The following is a 22,304-nucleotide window of genomic DNA, read 5'->3' on the forward strand; positions in this document are numbered from 1 at the left end:
GTGACATCTGACTTTTTAGAAATAACAGCCAAACAGCCTAATGCAGACTGATATTTGGCTGATCTTACATCTCAATCGCATAACTGTGCATAATTTAATTCTTACAGCACATCATATTGATAGAGAAGAAATACAGAGCTGCAGGAGGTACCGTTATATGGTTAAGGTTGTAAGCGGATGGTTCTGTAACCTTTTCAATAATCCCTCTCAAAAGATAGAACATTCAGCTTTAGAATAGCTGGCAACAGAGGAGTGTTAAATTAGCTATTAAGTGGATTCAAATAGGAAATAACAACAGGTTCCTTAATACTAACAATCAGCCTTTAACAGATTATAATATATATTATAAACTAGACGTTCCTTTATGCAAGAGATCAAGTTTCATTTTGAATAAACATGATGACAGTGGTGGCACAAACAAAGAAATTGCACAGTTTTCACCTGAAAGCTTCCGTCTCTCCATTTTACTGAGTAAACGGAGAACTTCAGTGCTAAAATGTAATTTAAATTTCTAATGCACTTGAAACATTTGTGTTGCACGTACTGTAGGTTTGTTGGCAATGAATATTAATAAAGGACATTATGAAATAAGTTTAATAAATTGATGGAACCTAGTGTTTTGGTGGTAGTAAATAACACTGTTTATTTTCCTACAAGAGGTTAAAAGCAGTATTTGCTTTTGAAACATAGGTGGGATTTATTTTTAGTCATATGTTTTACTTCATTTACAGAGAGATGGCGATAGGCCTACTAAAAAAATAAAAATCTTGTTTACCATAGGGAATCTAATATGATATTGTACTTTCATGTAGAGCTTTGTTGGAGTTATTTAACACTACATCATCGAACACAAATTAGTATACAAAACAGAATTTTAAAATAAATGGTAAATGTTTTCTATTTATCAGTCACTGCAGATGTTAAAGATGGCATGTGCAAACTAAATTCTTTGCAAAGCTTATTTAAGCGTCATGATGTTGGATGCAATTTTCATTAGCTAATTTAAGAAGCTTACAGCTTTAGCCAATTTAAGAAGCTTAGTATTAGTAAGTTGCATAATGGATAATATATATAATATAACTGTAGCTGTTTGACTAATAATAACAAAATGGAACTATTAGAACACAGAAAAGACTAGTGCTAAAACTTTAAACAAGAATGGCAAAAGAAAAGCTGGACTAGAATGTAGCTTTTAGGAGGAGGTTCTAGATAGGTTACACTTAAGAAAGAATTGAGTTTTGTGTCTTGTTTATTAATTTGAATATATTTAGAATATTTAGTGCTTTTAAAAATCTTTATCTACATCGTTTTTAATAGATGCATTACTAAGAGCTTGCATTCTTCAGAAGACATTTTGCTGTTATAATCATATTCTTCTATCGACTTCAAAACACTACAAGCATTTTGTGTTCAATTAAGTTGTACATGTACACAAAATATACAATATTGGCGAACGGCAGGCCAGTTTTGGAAACACTGATGTTGGTACTGGCTTGTAAAAAACAGTACCAGTGCAGCACTGGTGCATATAATCCCTGTACAGCAATATGCAACTCAGCAGGTGTTAATCAATTTAGCAACTTATCAGTTTGATTATATAAAGAAAAAATCAGATATGACCCAAGAAGGTGTCAATTGTGCACTTCTGATTTATACCCTGCATTATTCCCACTATACATTGCCTTAATAAATAGACTGATTTTTGGCCACAGCACATGAATCAATGCATATAATCAAATTCAAGCGAAAAGGCTAAGTCTGCTGACAATGATGTTCTGCAGGTAAGAGAAGATGGCATTGGAGTGCACTAACAGCCCTTACATTATTACATTATTCTCCTTACATTATTCTCCTCCTGTATTTCCAGGGTGTATGTGATGGTCTCTTCCTGGGTGCAGCCTTCTGGCCTGTTCCACTCCAGTGTGATCCAAGTGATACCAGCCCTGACCAGCCTAGGAGGCAGGGGGAGCTGAGGGATGTTGCCAGATGTGTAAAACACCACTTCAGGGCTGAAACCACTGGGGATCAAAAAGAGGCACCGTGAGACCTGTGAGCTGCCCAGACAGGATTAGAAGCAAAGGCAACATTACACAGGCAAGTTGCACATACAAGTGGGAAGAACACCAGGGCTCCAAAACAAGTCTTCAACATTCCAGCACCTTTGATCATGTCTGTTTGCTTCCCTTTGAAGTTAAACTACTGAAATAACACAATTCTAAAAGAGATTCTGTGCTAAACGTCATCAAATACATTGGAATGTAACCCACATTCCCATCTCTTCAACCAAAATCAGACTCGGTAAAGAAGTACAGGTGACATGTCTTAGAGCCATTGTTAGCTGACAACACAGACCAGAGGCAGTTATGTTATTCAACTATATAAAAGTGTCGTAAAAAAGAAGGAGATATTGATTTAAGATGCACTATAATATAGGCAGTGCAAACATTATTGCCAATGCAAAGAAACGGATGTGTTTTCGAGAACTGGGAAAAATAATGAAAGGAACTAATATTTTAAAATAAAAAAATCAATGACACAAATTTAAAAAAATTTTACATTCTTAACTAAAAAAATAACTTTAAATCAGTACTTTATAGGTCACATGCAGAAGTCACCAATCGATCTAATATCTATAATATACAGTAATTCTATATAGTAGTTATACTGTATCTGCAAGGAGAAAAATGGAAAAAAGCATCCAACACTCTGTCACAGAATCCAGTGTGGAGTGTACTTTTTATATACATAAATCCCAGGCAATGCATGCGCTTTCAATATTAACAGTTTATATAAATCACCACCTTCAAACTGGACTTGACAGCCATTTTCTTTTGGTTTTATAGGCCTCCTTATACGGCTAACTCTCAGAGAAATTTAAAGTGTCACTGAAAGTTTAGGTGATAGGAAAGTAATTTAAAAACACTTGTTTGCCAGTGGCGACACATTTTAAATCTGAGCACTTCCACTTTAAAGCACTCTAGATCTTGGCACAAATTTAAAGAAGAACCATCTAAAAACTTCTTGCAAGCAATGAAATTATTTTTGAAATGGTTTGCTTCTAGTCTTCAAACTTTATGTGGCCATTAGTGTGAAGCACTAAATGAAAGTCATTCTTCAAACAGGTTTTTGAACATCCAGCTTTAGGAAGAACTGTAAAGGGAAAGCAGGTACTTTCAGTCATGAAAAGCTGATTTAAAGTCTATGCAGCTTCATAGGCACAAAGGCAGTTAATGAGCAAACAACTTTTTTCTTGTGAACAAAGTCAGAAACAGCAGCTACACAGTATATAGTAGTGAAGCACACCTGCAGTATAGTTATAGTTAACAAACCTATCACCAACTTAAAACATCTTTGGCTCAAGTGTATGTAACGGGAGCTTAAGCCAGCCAGGGCTTTGTCTACAAACAACTCCTAGGACCTTGGCTTGGCACCTGTTGAACTGGCCATAATTTCAGCAAGACATAGTTCTGACGAGGAATGGATATGAAAGGCATGCTGGGAAAAGGCCTGTTTCTCTGCATGTAGAACATGGGCTGAAGGGGTCAGCTGGTAAATAATTTAAAAATGAGATTTGTATTATAGAAAAGTAAATGGTGACTCCAATTTTTTAAACAAAAAATACATAACTGTAGCTGTCCATAAAACAGTAATACAACAAAACATTGAAATTCTGGAGCTTTCAATAAAACAAGGTCATCATGCAGAAACGTGATATGATGCCCTTAATGGATCTGAGCAATCATAAATAAATCCAGTCACCTTGACAGACAGTTTTTATCTTATCAGAGAAGTAATACTCTGTTATGCTAACTAAATTACTTAACCTCCTTATTCTCTGTCCTTGAGAGAGGTGCAATACTATGTTGTACTTGCTTATGTGGAACTGATACAAGAAATGAAAATGAGAATTTTACAAACTACATGATACTAATTCTGTTCTTTAATAAAAATAGCAACAAAACAGTTTGCTAGAGACATACCTTGTGCCAATGTCATTCCGTGCTGCTAATCGAAATGTGTACCCCATCGCTGGGCAGAGTTTAGTTAATTTATAGTGTCTCTGGTTCCCAAAATAACATTCTCTGAAACAGTTGTTCTTCTTGCCCTAAAAAGTGAAGAGAAAACAAAATTAGGAATGATACAGTCATCATGGACACATTTTTGTTTAATGAGGGAAAAAAAATCAAATTCTTGAACTACTTTCATTTTCTGCTAGAAATGCTCAATGAATACTTGGCTTAATGTAGCAAGAAAAATGGCTGCACTTCAAATTTAGATATTCCATTATCCTAAAACTGAAAATGTAAAGAACTCCTACTCCTAAATCAGCTTACAAAATTCTTATTTTTATCCTGCTGCACCGTGTGAGTGTGCAGGTCGTCAACTGGAGATGATGTAGGTGCGTTAGTAACACAGCAGGATTAAGGTTACTGAATCAATGACACATCCACATTACATAAAAATATTATGAAATTTATAAGACATTACAGGTGTGAGATTTATAGTCAGGGAAAGGCAATAAATAGGAAAATGGCAGCTAACCTCCTTTCTCCATGTGAGCATTGAGAGAAACAAGTACATTCCTATTCATAAATTTAAAAGAAGAAGACAGGATAAAATGTCTTCAAAGGCTAGCCAGTCTTTTACCAAGAGGATCCCAGTTCAATCCCAATTATCCCATTGGCCTGGATGGGTGACAGGAGAGCCCCCTTCTCCAATATTCCTCCACTATCTAAAACCGCCGTTTCAAAATATGTATTATTTTTGTTTATTTCAGTTGTGTTTATGCCTGCAGACTCAGAATATTTCCATGAAATGCAGCTGGGTCATTAAATGTCACAAAATATATGCTGTAACTGTTGTTCAGTTAATGTGCTGTTTATGAGGGAGAACGAGGAGATATGTTGTGACGCTACATTACTGGAATACTGTGGGGCTAACAAAAAAAAAACACTGACTGGAAATAAATGTTCTAGTATACAAGGCCAGAAGAAAAACATCACATCAAACACAAGATATTAAGCAATATTGAAATAGCCCGGGCATTTTTTTTTATCTCTACATGAACTTTACTTTTAGTAATATTGTTGCATTGTGTGATGTCAACAGTACACCTTCCCCATTTAAAAAAAAACATCCATAAAAACAAGTAAAAAACTATAACACTTCTTCTTGTTCCCGGTAACAAACAATGGCTGACCCTGTGCTCTGACCCCAAGCTTCTCTCCCTGTCTGTGTCTCATGGAGAGCAAGCTGGGGTATGCGAAAAGACAAATTCCTAATGCAAGAAATTGTATAGGGTTAATAAAGTGATGTTAAGTATCCCCATAGTATTTATTCCTCTCTGTGGATTCTTCCTCTTTTTATCACTTTCATATATCATATCATATCATTTTTAGCCAAAGGGAAGAAGGAGGAAAAAAGTAAGGCTCTGGAAGTATCGTAACTGTCCATCAAGGTTGTGCCATCAGATCATTAGTGTTTGATGGATAGTGTGGTTAATGCAATGACTTTGGCTACATTCTAGAGATGAAGTAAAGAGCTAATAATGAGGCCAGCAGCTACACTTGCCTCCACAGGACACCAATTCATTTGTATCCTCCAGATCAGTTAATGGCCTCCTCACTCACGGTGTAGGACTTTTTATGCTGCTCAACTTTTTTTCAAAGGCCCACTGACATAGGATATTAAAGAGGAAAAGAAACGCAAAAGCAATCCCTTTACAAGACGGCCAGAAGTAAGATTTTGTCAAAAGCTGTGTTTGCCAAACCTATTGGCATTTTATAAGAAATACAACATTTAATCACAGCCACAACCTTTTTCAAACATCCTAGAAAGATCCATTCAAAAGTGCGTGAATCCTACAAGATCCACCCTGAAACTCAGCAAACAGATGAACTGTGGGAAATGTAAATAAGGCAGCCCACATGCTTGGACTGATGCTTATCGTCCCTTTATCACATTTCCTCAATATGGCCTGAGACTTTCAAATTGAAGTATTTTTCAACCCGACTCTTTTAGTTACTTGGTATCTATTTACTGAGTTTCCTGTTTAATAAAAAAAACAGCATATTTAGTTTTGGATTGTCAAGCATGGGTCATATACAGTATGCTAAATTGAATTGAATCTGAATTTAACATTTTACTTTGCTTCCTAGCACTGGATACAAGGAAAGGAACCAGCACTGTGAGAAGGCTCTTTCTCATAAGCAATTTGATACTATTAGGGAAAGCACTAGAAGGCAGCATTGCCTTACAATACTACTTTCATTTTTCAAGAAGTATTTGGCCACAGGATGTGTATATTTTATTGGGAGGCCTACAGGACAATAGTCACTATGAAACCTACATAGGTACAACCCAGCATTTGGAGGTTCTTTTAGTCTTCCAGCACCACCTTAAAAAACAGAAGGCAGACAAAACCACAGGGAGTCTTTTGCTGATAAATGAGAAAGGAAATGTAGACCGAAAGGACAAAACATCCCCGCTGCAATTAAAAGGAGATCTGCCACAACACGTTGTACACAGACTGGAATGACAGTGAGGCACTGATTGAAAATTACTGTGCAAAAACACCTTAATAGCTAAATGTTCAAATGTGTTTTTACATGGTAATAGCAGATGTAATACAATATACTGTTTAATAACCCCAAAGCTTTTAACACCTAATTCGCTGGAACAAAACTATTTAAAGTAATTTCAGTATTACTGAACCACATCCAGAGTATGTCAATGCTGCACTTTTAACTATTTCAGATTCCTGTTAAATTTTACTGTGTTCATAGTTGTACAAATTGTCTCTAGCTGGAAGGGTTAGTTTTGCTCTTCTGGTTGTTATAAAAGTGATTTAAAAGTCTGTAGGAGATAGCTTTTTATCTTCAGCCATTTATCGTCCCATAAATTCCTATTTCATGGACAAGATGAAGTTCTAGGGATCTGTCTTAGGGATTAGTTTCAATTGTGATGCACAATAAAATCACTGACACCTCAGTTCAGATTATTTATGTGATATACAACAAGTGGGTAATGAAATTTTAAACATAACACTGTAGCTTATTGTTTGCTGACAGCTTTGTTCTACTTTCTAAAAATATTTCTTGTTCAGTTTGTTTTCACAACGGTGAAGAAGCATCCTAAAGTGTGCAAGGTTGTTTCATAAACTGGATGGTGAATAGAGAATGTACAATTTGTCAGCACATGAGGCTTGAAGGTTAGGTTTAACAGAATTAAACCTCTCCTGTAAGTCCTCTCCAAGTGATTTAACCCAAGACAACAGAACTAAATCCATGCCTTAAAACAATGGTTAGTCTTGCACACAAAAATCTAAGGTCCTATCTACACTATGCTTTAAAAAGCATTATTGTTTTTAAGGTTTCTTCCATATTGGTACTATATCCACACTGCAATGTATTTTATGATGTCCTTGAGCCTGGACAGTATGATCTGGTTCTAATTATGGTGTATTATATGTTGCGATTTGTTAGAAGTAAGTATAATATAACACTGATCTAAATTCTGTCACATTACTCCTGGTAATGAATGAGGATGCATTGAGCTGGACTCGAGTTTGAATGGGTAGCTAAGTCAGCATGCGTAGGCTGCAAATGAACAGGTAAAGGTTTATTCCATGCTGAAAGGAAAAGAAAACGGGCACAATGTTTCGGCTGTGAATTAGAATGTTTTTGAGAACAGAGACCAAGACTGGTCATGCAGTGTAGCCAAGGATTAAAGCAGGCTGGGAAGTCATCAAGTCAGGTGGATACTAAAAACCCTATCAAGAGGAATTCAATCTAAAATGTTTAATAAGCATAACAGACGCAAACATCAAAGATAATTATCTCAGCCTTCCTGCCATGTTGCTTGATTTTTGTAATATTTTTTAAAAGCTGATTATCACAAAAATACCTCATCCCATTCTAACAGGTAGCTGGTGATTTTTGATCCGTTGTCCACTGGTGCCTAAAAGAAAGATGAAAATCTTTCAGAAACAAACAAAAAAAAAACAGTCTTAATTTTAGGCACACTGTCTTTATTTGTGTTTTTCATGGAAACTTAGTACCCTACTGACACGATGACCTGTGCGATTTAAACATATTTTAATAGACAAGATTATTTTGTCATCACAGACTCTAATAACAGTAAGATCCAGACAATGAGATACAGTATTACACACTCAGTTAAAATGGGCTTTTACTGAAAATGCAATAGTTTTTGCTCTTAAGACATCTTTTATGAAAAGTAATGGTTGATTCCATTTGCTCTCTTCTGGTTATAACGAGGTCACCTGAAGTACCACAAGAATCTGAAACTTATTTTAATCACAAAGAAATTACAAGAGAATACACACACAAATCAACTGCAATGATTACAATACTTGTGTGATTTTGGAAGAATAACATTGCTATAATTTATATAGGCCATTTATCATTTCTGAGGGACACATATTAAAGACAAGCATAAAAGAAAAAGCATTTGAATTACCATTTCAAAACTCAACTAGAAAGAAAAAAAACATTTAGGTATTAAACTTATATTATGAAAAACAATTTAATTTTAAGTGAGCAGCATCTCAAGATTAACAAGTTTCAAACCTGGTCAATTCTGATCTACTTGAAAGAAACAGTACACTTTAATTTCTAGACAGCTTTCAACAGCAAATGTTAAGATGTCAAAACAACATACTTAAAATGCTATTCTGGCAGACTGCTGAGAAGAGAAAAAACATTTGTCATAGTCTTTGCTTGTCAGATTTCCTTTTATTTCTTTGTTTACATCTCTGGGTTTGGGGCTGTACAGATATCCAGTTTGAGAAACATTGCTGACTTAATATTCATCACTAAACTGAAAAAAAAAACATACATGAAATTTACTGAGAGGCATTAAAAGTGCAAAAAAAGAGTATTGGAACCAGTAAAATGGAACCAAAGCTTCTCAGTATATATCCCATTCTCGTACTTTATCTTGTTGTTCATACTTCTAGCACAGATGTTTGGTAAGTGGGAGGGATTACTGGTCAGTCATACCTTCCACTGCAAAGTGAGGGAACTTTTGGTCCTGTGAGACAGTTTTGGAGGGCAGGGACAGTCAGGTGTGCTGCACTGTGTGGTAAAGCTTCCTGTTTCCGAAGACGATCCCTTGACAGTGTTATACACTGCGTTGACTCTGAAAATATATGTATCAGAACATCACAGGTAAAACTGCTGCAATCACATACAGTGTTGGACAAAATCATGAACACACAAACCCATATGTCAGTAGGGCATGTAAACAAAATGTGTTTTGCACGCTTTATAAATGGTACCCAAGGTTATGTGATATTGGAATAAATAAGCTCAGTTTACATGGCCCATATAGTGAGGAATTATTATATCAATGTGTGCAGCTTTTAAATCCTAATTCATTGGAATAAACACATCAAAATGTATTCAAATTTAAATCCAGTCCCTTGCTAAGATGTCCCACTGCTACAGCTGATTAATGCTGCATTTCACTGCAATGCCGGCTATGGATTCGCCAGTTCCAGAAAGGTCATTTCCTTTATGCACTGCAGTGACCACACAAGCTCAGAGCCAAGCCAGGGAAGAAGCTTGTCTGCAAAACTGACTCAACATCTCTGTCACACCTTTTTGACAGATAGGAAAATTTGCCACAACCTTTAAAATAATGAAGGTGACGAACACATTAAAACAGACCTTAATCACCTGGAACAAAATGTAAATGGTCTGTCACTTAAACAAACAAGCAAAGCAAAGTCAACTCCATTAGACCCGAGAGACTTTTGAGCTAAGCAAAAATTAAATTGACGCTAAAATGTATTTTGTTGTATATTAAATCACTGGTACCATCTGGTCTTGTTTGAAAATGAAGGAGTCAGTAACACTGGCCATCAATAAATAAATTTTCTAACAGGCGTGAACAAGGAAAACATATACTGAATAGGTTGATGCACTTGGATAATTGCTACTGTTTAGCATACTCATAGTCAAACAGATTTTAAAAAACATATTCATGTTAGTTAAGGTGCAACAAGGTTTGATTTTGACATAGTGCAGCTGGTTCGCCTTGGGCAACTGTCAAATTTCTGATTCCAGTAAAGCTGCAGAAGGACTTTAAGAATGATATTATAGGTTGTACATTTCCAAGCAGATGTTTCTTCCCTTCTTGGATTTAGTACTACTTGGTGCATGACAGATTCTAAAGGGCATATTCATAAACTTGATCCATTCTATAATAAAAACTGAAGACATTTTGACCTGTGACTATGCAAATCACCATGTTGACCTTTAGATTTTTTCCCTATTCTCCATGTGAAAAAGACATTGATATTATAGTTCATCTTTCAAGCTCTCTACTGCTCTGTTTTTTTAAATGATTCATGGGTGATTATTGTATATATTTATTGCACTAAATGAATATAGTAGTAAATCAGTTTTATGAATGTCTGCTTTCTAATAGCCATACAGTATGTCACCTAAACCACATCCAAAAACAATTTCTATCTTCATTTTGTGGCTTTTATTTTGAGCAGATAGTAAGTTATCCATTACAGCAGTGAAGTGAAGAACAGTGAAGTTAAACCTTTCTATTAACTAGTAGAGGCTATAAAGAACACAAACTGTATATACAGTATATAGTATATTTCAGTCTTATCTACAGCTTACAATATGTAAAATCAGATTACTAAGGTACTAGACACACAAAACCAAATTAGCACATAACACTTTCAACTCATGAGCACAGTATGACAAGCATATTTTAGGCATAATTAAAAAGATACTATTTTCAGTTATGTATTTAAATAAATTAGCACACTCATTCAATACAAAACGCATAACTGAAATCAATCTGGTGTAGCTCACATAATTGACCGCTTAACCAAATATTTATGAGCAACTCATTATTAGTACATTACAGCACATCAAAAGCAGCTATGCACTTTTACAAAAATAACTGAAAATATAGTAGAGGCATGATTTTAAAGCACTCTACAGCACATTATATGGAATTATTACATTAAACCAGCAGTCAGACCTACTCTTCAGGGACCATAATCAAAGTAGAAATCAAATTTATATTAGAAGTACACTTATTCAACTTTTAGTTGAGAGTACATTCAATTCTTCAGGTTATAGTACGTGCTGAACAGCAGCACTTATATGAATTATATCATTTCTGACAAAGAACGTTCAAAGCTCCTACTAACCTCACGTGATAGTCTGTTGCTGGTCTTAAGTTTTTCAAATTACATTCTAAGTCTTCTCCACTGGAAAAGAAGAAAAGGAGAAAATTAATTGGTTTTTAATGATCTAGACCCAGCAGTCATATACTGTACCAAACATCCAGTCTGTTCCAGAGCTAGTTTTTGATTTGTTTGTAAAATTAGCAATCACAATTAAAAATAATTATGGAATTAGTAGTACACACACTCTACACCACACTTTATCATTAAACACTTGTTTTATCTTTTAATAATCTGATTAATGAAAGTTGGAATATCCCCATCACACTGCTAGATCTATCACCAATCACTGCAATACCACATAAGCATTGCAACAAAGTTTAAGGCACAAGACAAACAGTGTGTAAACAGTTCATCATCATACAGTATATATAGTATCATATGTACAGAATATCCTGCTTTTCTTAGTAGGGCACGCGGAACTGTTCTCTAGTTGTTTTTTATTGAATTAATTATTCTTCAATTGAATAAGATACAATTATAAGAGACACAAACAGTAATGTAATGGACAATGAAGTTCTATACTTAACTAAGTAATGTCTAGAATCAGTATGAGTCATATTATAACTATTGATTACATTTTGAACAATTAAAAAATACTGAATATCACTCTATGCCAGAATACCTTTACTCAAGATCAAGATATACAGTTTAAGAATGCATCCCTATTCCACACTATAAAGTAAATGAAGCAGTGGTTAAGAAGGGCTTACTCACACACAATAAGAGCCCCTATCTATGCTCATCATTTGCTATTTCTGTTGCAATCAAGATTTAAAAAAAGAATAAAAGACATGACTTGTTGATTTGTATAGGCTGTGTGAAGCTGAAATACCCCGCAGTAAAAAAACGAATGAGCCTATTCTCCCTACAATGGCAGGAAATTTATAACCATGATGTCCTACAGAATGAACCTTTAGGCTTATTACTGAACTTCCCATCATGTTTCTTGATGATATTTATCATTTACAGTAAGTGGAAAAACATTGCATCCTATTAATCATTGCAGTTCCACTGGATACGAGCTGGAGTGAGAAGCAAATGAGGTAACTGCTCACATCTGGGCCCTAAAGACCCCTGGTGAATCAAACGTGTCCAAATTTGTGAGTCCAAAGCAAGAGCTGCCAAAACACACTGAGGGAAAACATAGGACCTTCTTCCTTGTCCTATGACAAAATGCATTAAACTGTAAAACACCACCTTTGAAACATTTTATGAGGATTGAAGCACATGACCAGAAAAAAATCCAGATGCTTCTGCAAACAGATTAACCATACAGATGCCGTTGAACCATTTGAAAAAATTTAAAGGTGTAGTAGAGGCCATTTTGTGATGCAGAAATTTGATTTTCTAACATCAAATATGTCGACAATCTTGTCATTTCCTAACAGTGATGACAGGAGACTGTTTAGGTATGACCTAGCAAATTCCGTCATTGTTCCACTGAAATTCTTTAAGGTTTTTTTTTTGCTATGCAAAAGTAAAAATACTGAAAAGGTTTGCATACAATCAACTCTTTATGGCCAGGTAAACTGTATTCATGAGTTGCTTTGAAGACTTTAACTTCTGACTTCTGACAGATTTGAACAGCTCATTTTTGTTTCCTTCCTCTGTCCAGCACCTCTGAAATCAGAACTGGTATTACCAGCTACAATAGAAAGGTCTTTGTCTGGAAGATGTGAGGTTCTCAGCACTACAGCAACACCCCAGCTAGCATTTCTACAGGAAAGTCTGTGAACTCAAAACCTCAGACACACACTCTGCAAGGAGTCAGACAATAGTGATCAAGCACAAGGGCGATTTTCAAGGCTCTGTGGTTGTTTTATATCGACAGACACTGAAATGAATGGCAGTCCTTCAGCTGCTGTCTCCGCAGCAAAAAAAAGTATAAGACAACAATAGCTTCTGATTTTATACAAGCACATAGAAATTTCACGACTAGTCCAGACATGTAGTCTTTTGCTGGGCAGCTATCATTGTGCTCTTATAAGATGAATAAAAAGCACTTTCCTGAGCCTCAAGGTATAACTCCTCCCTGAGGAGTTTTTCTGGCAGTAAAGAATTGGTTTATGGTTTAAACACATCCTTAGGTTTGTTTTTGTTTCATGATCCCCGATATCAGAACAGCCACTGTTCTTAACAGAAAATAGTCTACTGCATTCTGAGCATTTAACTCTATCTCTACTCTCATTGCCTTTACTTCTTTTGTGAAAAAAAAATGTTTTGTGTACCGCGTATCTCATTTTTTTAGAATTTGAAAGAGTTTAAAATTAAACAGATGGTCTCGATTCACACAGACATCACCACACTTACAAGCTCTACAAACCATAATGTGCAGTAAAACAAGAGAGATTAGTGGTTAGATTTAAAGGTTCATGTGGTTTCCATGTCCCTCAGCTCTGGCTGTTATTACTAAGTAAATGATAAACTCTCTTCTGCTTTTTTATAGCCTTCAGAAATTAAAAATATCCCAGCAGTTCTGCTCTGAACCTATCAACACCTATTGACCAATAATGAAAAATCTGGATGGTTTTGTTAACATTGCTTATATTTTGCCAACTGAATTTAATCTAAATGAAAAGCTTTCTTCAGGACACCCAGACAAGAGTTTAAGAAGTCTGTCATTAGAGATATTTTCTAATAAATCCGTATAAATAGGTACACTGTGTCAATACAATTGACTGAACACCTAAATGTACTGAGTTAGACCCTTCTAAATGAGCAATAACATTTGGTGCTTAAGTCTTTCATTGTTTGCTTCTGCAAACTTTGTTTTGCCCTTTGTTTTGCTGTTTAACATAAAACAACATACCACAACAAAATTCAGCTTAATGAGATTTCAAATAAATAAGATTTCACTTTATTCCAGGTGAGGAAATCATTAGAATTTAACATTTTGAAACAAAGGTGTGATGCTGAAATCACTATTGACCAGGGTACTCTTAAGAATTAATTCTTTCATCCTTGTATGTAGTTTAGTCTCTGTTAACACAAAAACGTAATTGCTGCTTGATGATATATGGACAAACCAAGCAATCTAAACATGATTGACCAGGGCGGATTAGCTGACTGGTAAGTGGTTTTGTTCAAAACCACAGTGTTCACTGAATCAGCAAGACAGACTTTTCAGACTTCACTGCTTCCGAGCAATGCTGCTCAGGGGCAAATGAGCCTGGGGGATAATAACGATTGCCTCTCCAGCTAAAGCTTGTCAGGTCCTGTCAATCCTTTTTTTCTTCACAACTTATTGGACTCTGCTGGTGTGAAAACAGGATGATTCACATTCCGTTTCACCTGGCTACCAAAACAGGGAAGCAAATTGCAGTGGTAAAATCTTTCATCAACTAATAAGGGCTTTACTTAAATTACGTATGAGCCTGCTGGAAACACAGAATTGCCTGCCATAAATTTTCAAAGTTTTTTCAAAATAATGTGAAATACTTTAACTAAACAGTTATTACTGTTATTACTCTTTTTTTGTTTTAAACAGTTATTACTGTCCACCGTCATGGGTTAGTAATTCCTTGCCCTTAAAAATAGCCTTGTTAGCCTGGAAAAAATAAGTAAAAATAAATTCTAAGATTTTCACACTTAACCTCATGAATAATATTTGAGCACAGATACAAAATACTAAATGTATGATGTAAACACAGGGATTTAGGATTTTCTGTGGAATATATACTGTAAGCAAAATTATTTTAAGAAAACATCCATTCAGAAACTACAGTAATGCTCACCTGTAAATAATGTTGTATTTTCCATCCCTCCCCTTGTCTGAAAGCATCACCTCATAGCTGCATGAGTATGGGATACCATTGGTGTGTCTGTCTCCATTCAGGAGCCCAGACGGCGGATTCCAAGTCAATCTGGCTGTCCTGGCTTGAATATTAGACACCTTTAAAAATACAGGAAATATTTTAAGCAATCTGATTCACAGCAGGAATGTGATATAAGATCAGCTATGTGCAATTAGATGAACTACTCTGCTTAAGTAAATCATTTTTAATGAGACTTTTTAACACATTAAGGTCACTGTTAAGGTATTCTACTAGTGATCTGATCATTTTTAATATGAGGTTCTGTAGAATGTTAATAAAGCACAGTCACACGGTAGTATTCATACAAACTCCAACCAACACATTCACCTCATCACCACCATATGTATATGGATGCTTTATTAAAATTCTCAGTTTATAGTTATTGGTTTATTGAATATCTATTAAACCATTCATATGCACATCAGTTTAATGTGTAAACAAAATAAAAAGTTTTTTTATTAGAAACCCACTCTGCCAGTGTCACATCACTGTTAATGTGACTTGCTTTACAGTTTAAAATGCTACTGGTCTTCTTAATATTTTGATCTGTGTGAGTTAAAACATGCTTTCAGAATAAGCAGGCATAGAAACAAACAACAGCAGCCCAGGTACATGTGAGTAAAACAGATTAGCAAAGATTCACCCATTTATCAATGCGATTCACAACCTTGTGGAAGAACTAATTTTTATGCCACATCAGATTTTAATAACAGGAACTATTACCATTTATAGAATTACACATTTTATAAAAGACAGCATAATGCATTTGCCAGAGTTATAACCTTTTAAGCCTGCTCGCAAAGGAAACTCTTTACTCCTTTGTTAGAAAAATGAGAAAAATGTAAGTAAAATTAATTTAAACTGATTGGATTTGTTTCTATTACATTTTCAAACAGACAAACACAGTTCAGGTCTATCTTCTCTATTTACTTTTAATTACATTTCACATTGATTTGCAACTGCATGCAATCTTTACTCCAGGAGACAAAAAATGTCAGGGTAAAAGAGGAAAACAAATTTTATTAATCAGTAAGAAATGCCTAATTTAACTACCACTACTTGACAGTAAATCTACTCTTAAAAGGAAAACGTCTGCAATTCAACTGCACAACAAATCAAAAGGGAAGCTTTCATGCCACAGACGATGTGAAAAGGCAATGAGATTGCCCCATGTTCTGCAATAAAAAAAAACAACTTATCACATGTCAATTCTCGAGTCCTAGAGGTTGTGGAAAACGCTCAAATAAAGAAAATTAGGAATGACTTATTAACCTCCACTAATTCTCAGTCTGCACCAACAAACTGTTGCTTGTCCCATCGCCAGCCTGCATTGTACACACTAAATCTGTTCAGAACAGTGTTGATGGGGAAAACTGCTAGGATGCTCAGAGGAGAGCACGACTGCATGAAATTTATGGATGATGCTGTTTAAATTTGCAAAGTGAGCAGAATGACGACGACTTCATCCTAAGGCATTGCACATCTAATTTAAAACTGAATTATATGTTGCCATGATGAATTGCCAGCATTCTAATTTTTCAAGGGGACAAACATTTTCATTTTGAGGACAGAGGGGTTGGGGGTGGGAGCGCAGTAAGAAGCTCTTAAGAGGCTAAAATTGCATTATGTCATGCATGAGTTGACAATTTATCAACTTGTAATACCTCTTCAAAAGGCTTCACAGGCAGACTACATTGTGCAAACATGATTTAATGCTTTTTGTGACATTGTGAAGGCAAACAAAGTTAACTTTGTGATACAAAATGAAATTACAATAAACAAATGAAAACCACAACAAAATGAGCTAATTTTCGTATTTAAGAGAGTCTGTTTGTGTCCCCAGGCTTTTAGAACTGAACTAAGTTTATACACTGAAAAGCTCATGCTTAAGCATTCAATAAAGGTTTTTATTTTTTTAAAGTTGCTGAAACCCAACCACAAGTGTAGTAAAATATCTGGGCACATAGTTAATTTTTAATGAAAGGCAGTAAGTAGTTTTCATAGGTCACTAAACCTATGAAATTTAATGATATTTTGATAGATTAGTCACTCAAAATAACCCCACAACTCCTTATTTAAATGAAAATATTTGATTTAATACAAAGAAAAGTTCAAACATCAATCCTGCTTATCCATATTCACACAAAGTTTTCTTGCTTGCATGAAATATTCTCTAATGCAGGGTCATCTGTGCTGGTATCTTGCTTTATATAGTATTTTTTCAAATGCATTTTGAACATCTCAGAAAGTTCAGCATTTGCACACTGCAGCACAACGATAAAAAACGTATAGGATATGAAACATTAATGTTTATAAATTTTAGAAGTAAATGAACTAAAATCTTAAAGCAAACCAAGAAAGAAGACTGCAATTTTCCCACAGCTTTGCTGATGTCTCACAGTTTACATTATAAGCTTCAGTGATTTACATTAAATGAAATGAAGTTAAATGCCACTTACAACAGCAAAAAACAAAATGTTGAGGTCTCAGACCTATAATGAAAATTTCAACCTTTCAGCACACCTGCATACAAAGCGAGTTTCACTGCGTGACTGAAAAAGTTACAAACTTGCCCAACGTGCTTCGGAATTTCTATTTCTTTACATAGTTAATGCCTGGTTCTTTCTAAAAAGTTATGTTTAATGGTTGATTTAAGTTAAATGAAGCACTTCTGGCCATGGCTTCTCATCCATTTCTGGCTGGAGGAAGCCTTTTTTAAGTGATTACTCTTAATTAAGATTCCCGAGCTTGACCCCTCACTTAAAAGAGAATCATTCAAATAAGGAAGGAGTAAAGGTTTATTCTGTGCTGAAAAGAAAAGAAACACACCATTTTGGCTGTGGAGCCTTCTTTGGGTGTGGCACAAGAAGAAGGCTCCACAGCAGAAACGTTGTGTTTCCTCATTTCTCTTTTCAGCATGGAATACACATTTACTTGTTCCTTTGCAGCCTACGCATGCTGACGCAGCTACCTGCTTGAATCATTTAAATAAGGCTGCTAGAAAATAATAACAGCAAAACTGCAGGTCAACAATGTACTTGGCTGCTGATTTTACAACCCAACCATTGGAGGACTGGGACAAACATTTCTTGGGCATTATGGTCCAGTTCATTCCAGTTTGGTTACTAATGGTGTACTGTTTGCAGAGTCTCCTTTTGCTTGCGATGGAAGAGTGATGCTCTTTGTGTAATATGCAATAGTCTCAGCTCTCTATTCCACTTAACACTACAGAAACTTGATGAGCCACTGTGGTTCTGGTATGGACTTACTTTTTAACTTTCCTGAGAAAATGGTAAATTAATTGCTATTATATCAAATGTTGGCAGCTTGCACTTATTTTTAAACTATTACCATTTTTCTCTATGGACAGTAAATGAGCATAATAAAAATGTATATGCTTCTATTACATATATTAATATAAGCTTCAGCTTGTAAGGCAACAAAAGCATCACATCACATCCCCAGGTTTGGCTACTATACACAAGTAACACGAGTCATCAAGGATCCTACTGAGATACTTGACATGGAGCACAATCATTTTATTTTATTTGTGTCCTTTCTTAAAGGACACAGGAAACAAAATTCAATCTTCCAAGGAACGATAAGAGGTAACAAAATTTAAAAATCATTCTGTTAAAGCAATTAGTCTTTTTTCTTTTCGATACAAAGGTGGCGAAGGTTCAAACAGATTTCTTGAACTTTCTTAAAAATAAACAAACAAAAAGAGCCTAGATTCTGCATGCAAAGTGCAATGATCACAATCACAGATGGTCCTCTGTACTTTGATCAAGATGCAGAAAGGTTATTTTGAAAAGCATTCACAAATTCTTTGAACAAAGGGCTAATAATATGCTCTGGCAAGATTAAACAACACTACAGTTGCAAGTACAGAGAACTTTTAAAATACAGTACATTGGGCTTATAAAAGTATTAGATGATGAAAACTGTGGTACAGCGTTATCAGTGATTCATCTTCACCAAATCATCTTTGCTTCATGTCATGCACACTGTGCAGGCAATGTTTGTGCAAGTGTAAGAAAGAAGACAAAATCACTACCAAAAGATGTTCGAGTCATTCTTCTAGCAGAATCGCCTTTGGGTGGCAGAAATTATGGAAATGAACTGCTGGTACAACTAGTTCCATGGGTTTTCAACCGGACTGATATCTGGGCCTTGCTCTGGCATATGAAGGTGATGGAGGTCTGTCTCAGTCTCTGGCCAGTAAGTGGATCATGATGATTGACCAAACACACCACTCTTGTGTGCCACTGCACCTTCCTCTCTATTTCACATGGATCTACTTCAACCAAAGCTTGTTATCTTGCATGTCTTAAGGTTTATATTCTTTTACAGTTTGTGTAATTCTGCAAGCACAGCAAAGCTACTGTATGTAACAAGTAGTTGTCACATAAAATTAGAAACAGCTTCTTGAGGATGACTGAACACTACACATATACAACATAAATATTTTGCTCAGTAGCCCATGTTGATTTTTATAAGGTGACTTATTTGATACAGTAATATCACAGAGCTTATTAAGTTTCAGTTTTTCCTCGGATCGATAAAAGCCTTTTGATAATTTCAAGCAAAATTTTCCACATTACCTTTCAACCTTCATTTCTGTAACATTTATACAAAACCTTGTATTATGTTTCTTTTAGCCTTTAACTCTATTAACCGTTTGGCACAGAACTAGTGTGTTGTACTTCACCATTTTTGGGTTTCTGTTATAAATAAGTTACCAACAGATATTTTGGTTTTGTTAAACCACAATGCAACCCAGAGATACTGCAGACAAATGACCTGAAACCACTTTTTTGAATGCTCCTCTCCTAGTTTAATTTTTGTAAATTAAGGTCTCCCACCAACAGTAAGACCCTCTAATAAATGAGTGCTTTGCAAATATGGACTCTACACTGAAGAAAGACTCTCATTGGAGGATAGTTATGCACAAGTCTTCAGGTTTCGTGGTTAAATTGATATGTGAGGTGATTCTGCTGCAGCGCTAATCAGCTCCATTTTCCTGTATCTAAGGCAGCATGAAAGAAGATGAGCTATAAACAGATAAAGCAGCAATTTATCTATTATTACCCTCTTGTTACCAAGCAGAAAATTTGAGGGCACTGGCTATGTGCAGCATCTATTAATTTTTTGTGTCATTGTTTATGTGGGAGGATGCATTATAATGTTCTTTGGTATTTTTAAAAACAAAAGTAAGCAGTATACAGTAGTAAAGGCCACAGAGGACTCTGGGAGTGGGTGAAAGAAGTGTTTTCTTTCCAACTATGGTATATTTCAGAAACCGTGATTTTTTTTTCTAATTAGTTGAATAAACTAATATATATTCTGAGATAAGGCCCTTTAAATGTTTTTGTGTGCGAATTTGTTTGACAATTATCAAATAACATCCTTATTTGTTTTGCTTTTTTATAGCTTGTCTTTGTTTTCTTACAAGTCCACTCAATATGTCTATTCCTTTTTCAAACCTAGTGGAAATTAATGAAGTTAGTGATGATCCTTTCAGAGGATCATTCTGGGGGAAAACAAACACGGGAGTGATACTAGCAATGAAATGAGCTAAATGGTCAGTTATGAAAAGGACTTTGGTCATTTTACTGAAACTGTTAAACATAGATACCTAAATCTTCAAGTGTTGGTATTCTGGTCATTTTGCAAGGATAGTATGAAAGTGAATTTTGAATCATTCCAACACATAACAAACTGTTTAAACAGCAAAAACAAAATCTTATAATAAATTTCATCATGCATAAACACCCAGGGGACAGACTCAATACATTTGTGTGCAATGACACAATGACACTAAGTTAAAAAGAACTGCTTAACTTAATTAACTCCGCATGGCTCTAAGGTAATATTACCAGTATTATGATTTGCATTTTATTGCACTCTCAGTGGTGCATCTTAAGTGTCATAATAAAGTTGAAATTATATGAGGACACAATTTTCATTACGTAGAACACCTGCTTTCAACCAAACCTGTAAACCTTTTTTTCCCTCAAAGATTTAATCTGGAAAACACATCTGATGAAAAATAACAGGAAAATGTATGACCAGGCTAAAATTTTGTTGCTCTCAAATTTCAATATCCCCCAGAATTCCAAATATATAAACTCTATTTGTGTTTATTCAAAAACATTAAAAGTCATTATTTCAGCAGCATAAATGTATTATAAAACCGAAGTTATAAATTCAAATTTATAATAAAATGTTGAGTGAACATTAAAAGCCGAGTGTGGAAGGAGCTTGAACTCATTACCTTACGTGCAATAAACTGGCTGCATTCATAAAAACTTTTTGGTTACCTTAGTCAAGCCCTCAAAAGATTCTAGCATTTAACAGAAAATAATTCCATTGAATTCCTGCAAAACATATTCACTGCAAACTTTTATTTAAGAACATTACTTCTGTTGCAAAGGTGTTTTCAATTGTGGCAATATTCTGCCACCAAGTGGACAAAGCAGACTTCCAAGATTTCGGGAAGGTTAAGGACCTATTATCTAACCTGGGATGACCTGCAACCCAGCTAATAAAATATCATATCTACAAATGAGAAATTGAGACAAATGTGACAAATTAGTCTTCATAATCCCCCCAAAATTAAGTCTTCTATTACACTTAATGTTGAACCAAACTTGAGAACCAGAAATGATGAAGCAACAAACCTGCAGTCTTTCCTCTAACCTATACAACAATCATTTATGAGTGGACCATTTCCTTCTATATGATTCATATGCAATTATGTCTGTCATTCTAACACATATAATTATAAATTCCAGAGCTTGATAAATCAAGGTTGGTTATTAATCATGTTTGTGTTCTGGAAATCCTGTCAGCGTCACATAGCACCAACTTTATTTGATCATTGGAGGCCTACCTGTGGTTTTTCGATTCCTGAAAGCATGTCTTGAACTCTTTTGGTTTCTGAATCATGATCTGTGAAGAAAAGAAAAACTGTTATATCTGTCATGTTCCAGTAGATGGCAGCTGCTACTTTTCTTAAAAGTGAAATGAATGCAGGAAGGTTATGTTTACACACTATGAACTTTTATGACATATATAGGGTGTAAAGTAAGGAATTAGTGGAGTCAGACTCAATAGTACTGCAGTAAATAAGCACTGGAAGATGATCAAAGGGGTCTATTACAATAATAATATGTTATTGTTACAGCAAAAGTGACCCTTGCTGATCTAAAAAAATGTGGGGTGGAGGGCAATTTTAAAAAATA

The 22,304-nt window shown here is 35.1% G+C and overlaps 1 protein-coding gene across 3 annotated transcripts in view; it reads right to left on the minus strand.

Moving 5' to 3' along the window:
- LOC148836714 (fibronectin type III domain-containing protein 3B-like) overlaps window positions 1–22,304 on the minus strand; it is a 161,631-nt gene that overhangs the window by 36,439 nt on the left and 102,888 nt on the right. For all 3 annotated transcript variants that reach the window (XM_088913964.1, XM_088913966.1, XM_088913965.1), the window contains exons 7-13: window positions 21,953–22,011; window positions 14,977–15,134; window positions 11,204–11,263; window positions 9,024–9,162; window positions 7,906–7,959; window positions 3,981–4,105; window positions 1,844–2,018 (exon numbers count right to left, since the gene is read on the minus strand). In XM_088913964.1, coding sequence (XP_088770090.1) covers window positions 1,844–2,018; window positions 3,981–4,105; window positions 7,906–7,959; window positions 9,024–9,162; window positions 11,204–11,263; window positions 14,977–15,134; window positions 21,953–22,011 — 770 coding nt within the window. The remainder of the gene's footprint in view (window positions 1–1,843; window positions 2,019–3,980; window positions 4,106–7,905; window positions 7,960–9,023; window positions 9,163–11,203; window positions 11,264–14,976; window positions 15,135–21,952; window positions 22,012–22,304) is intronic.

Source organism: Atractosteus spatula, chromosome 4 (genome assembly GCF_055471065.1).
Source record: "Atractosteus spatula isolate fAtrSpa1 chromosome 4, fAtrSpa1.hap1, whole genome shotgun sequence".
NCBI lineage: Eukaryota > Metazoa > Chordata > Actinopteri > Semionotiformes > Lepisosteidae > Atractosteus > Atractosteus spatula.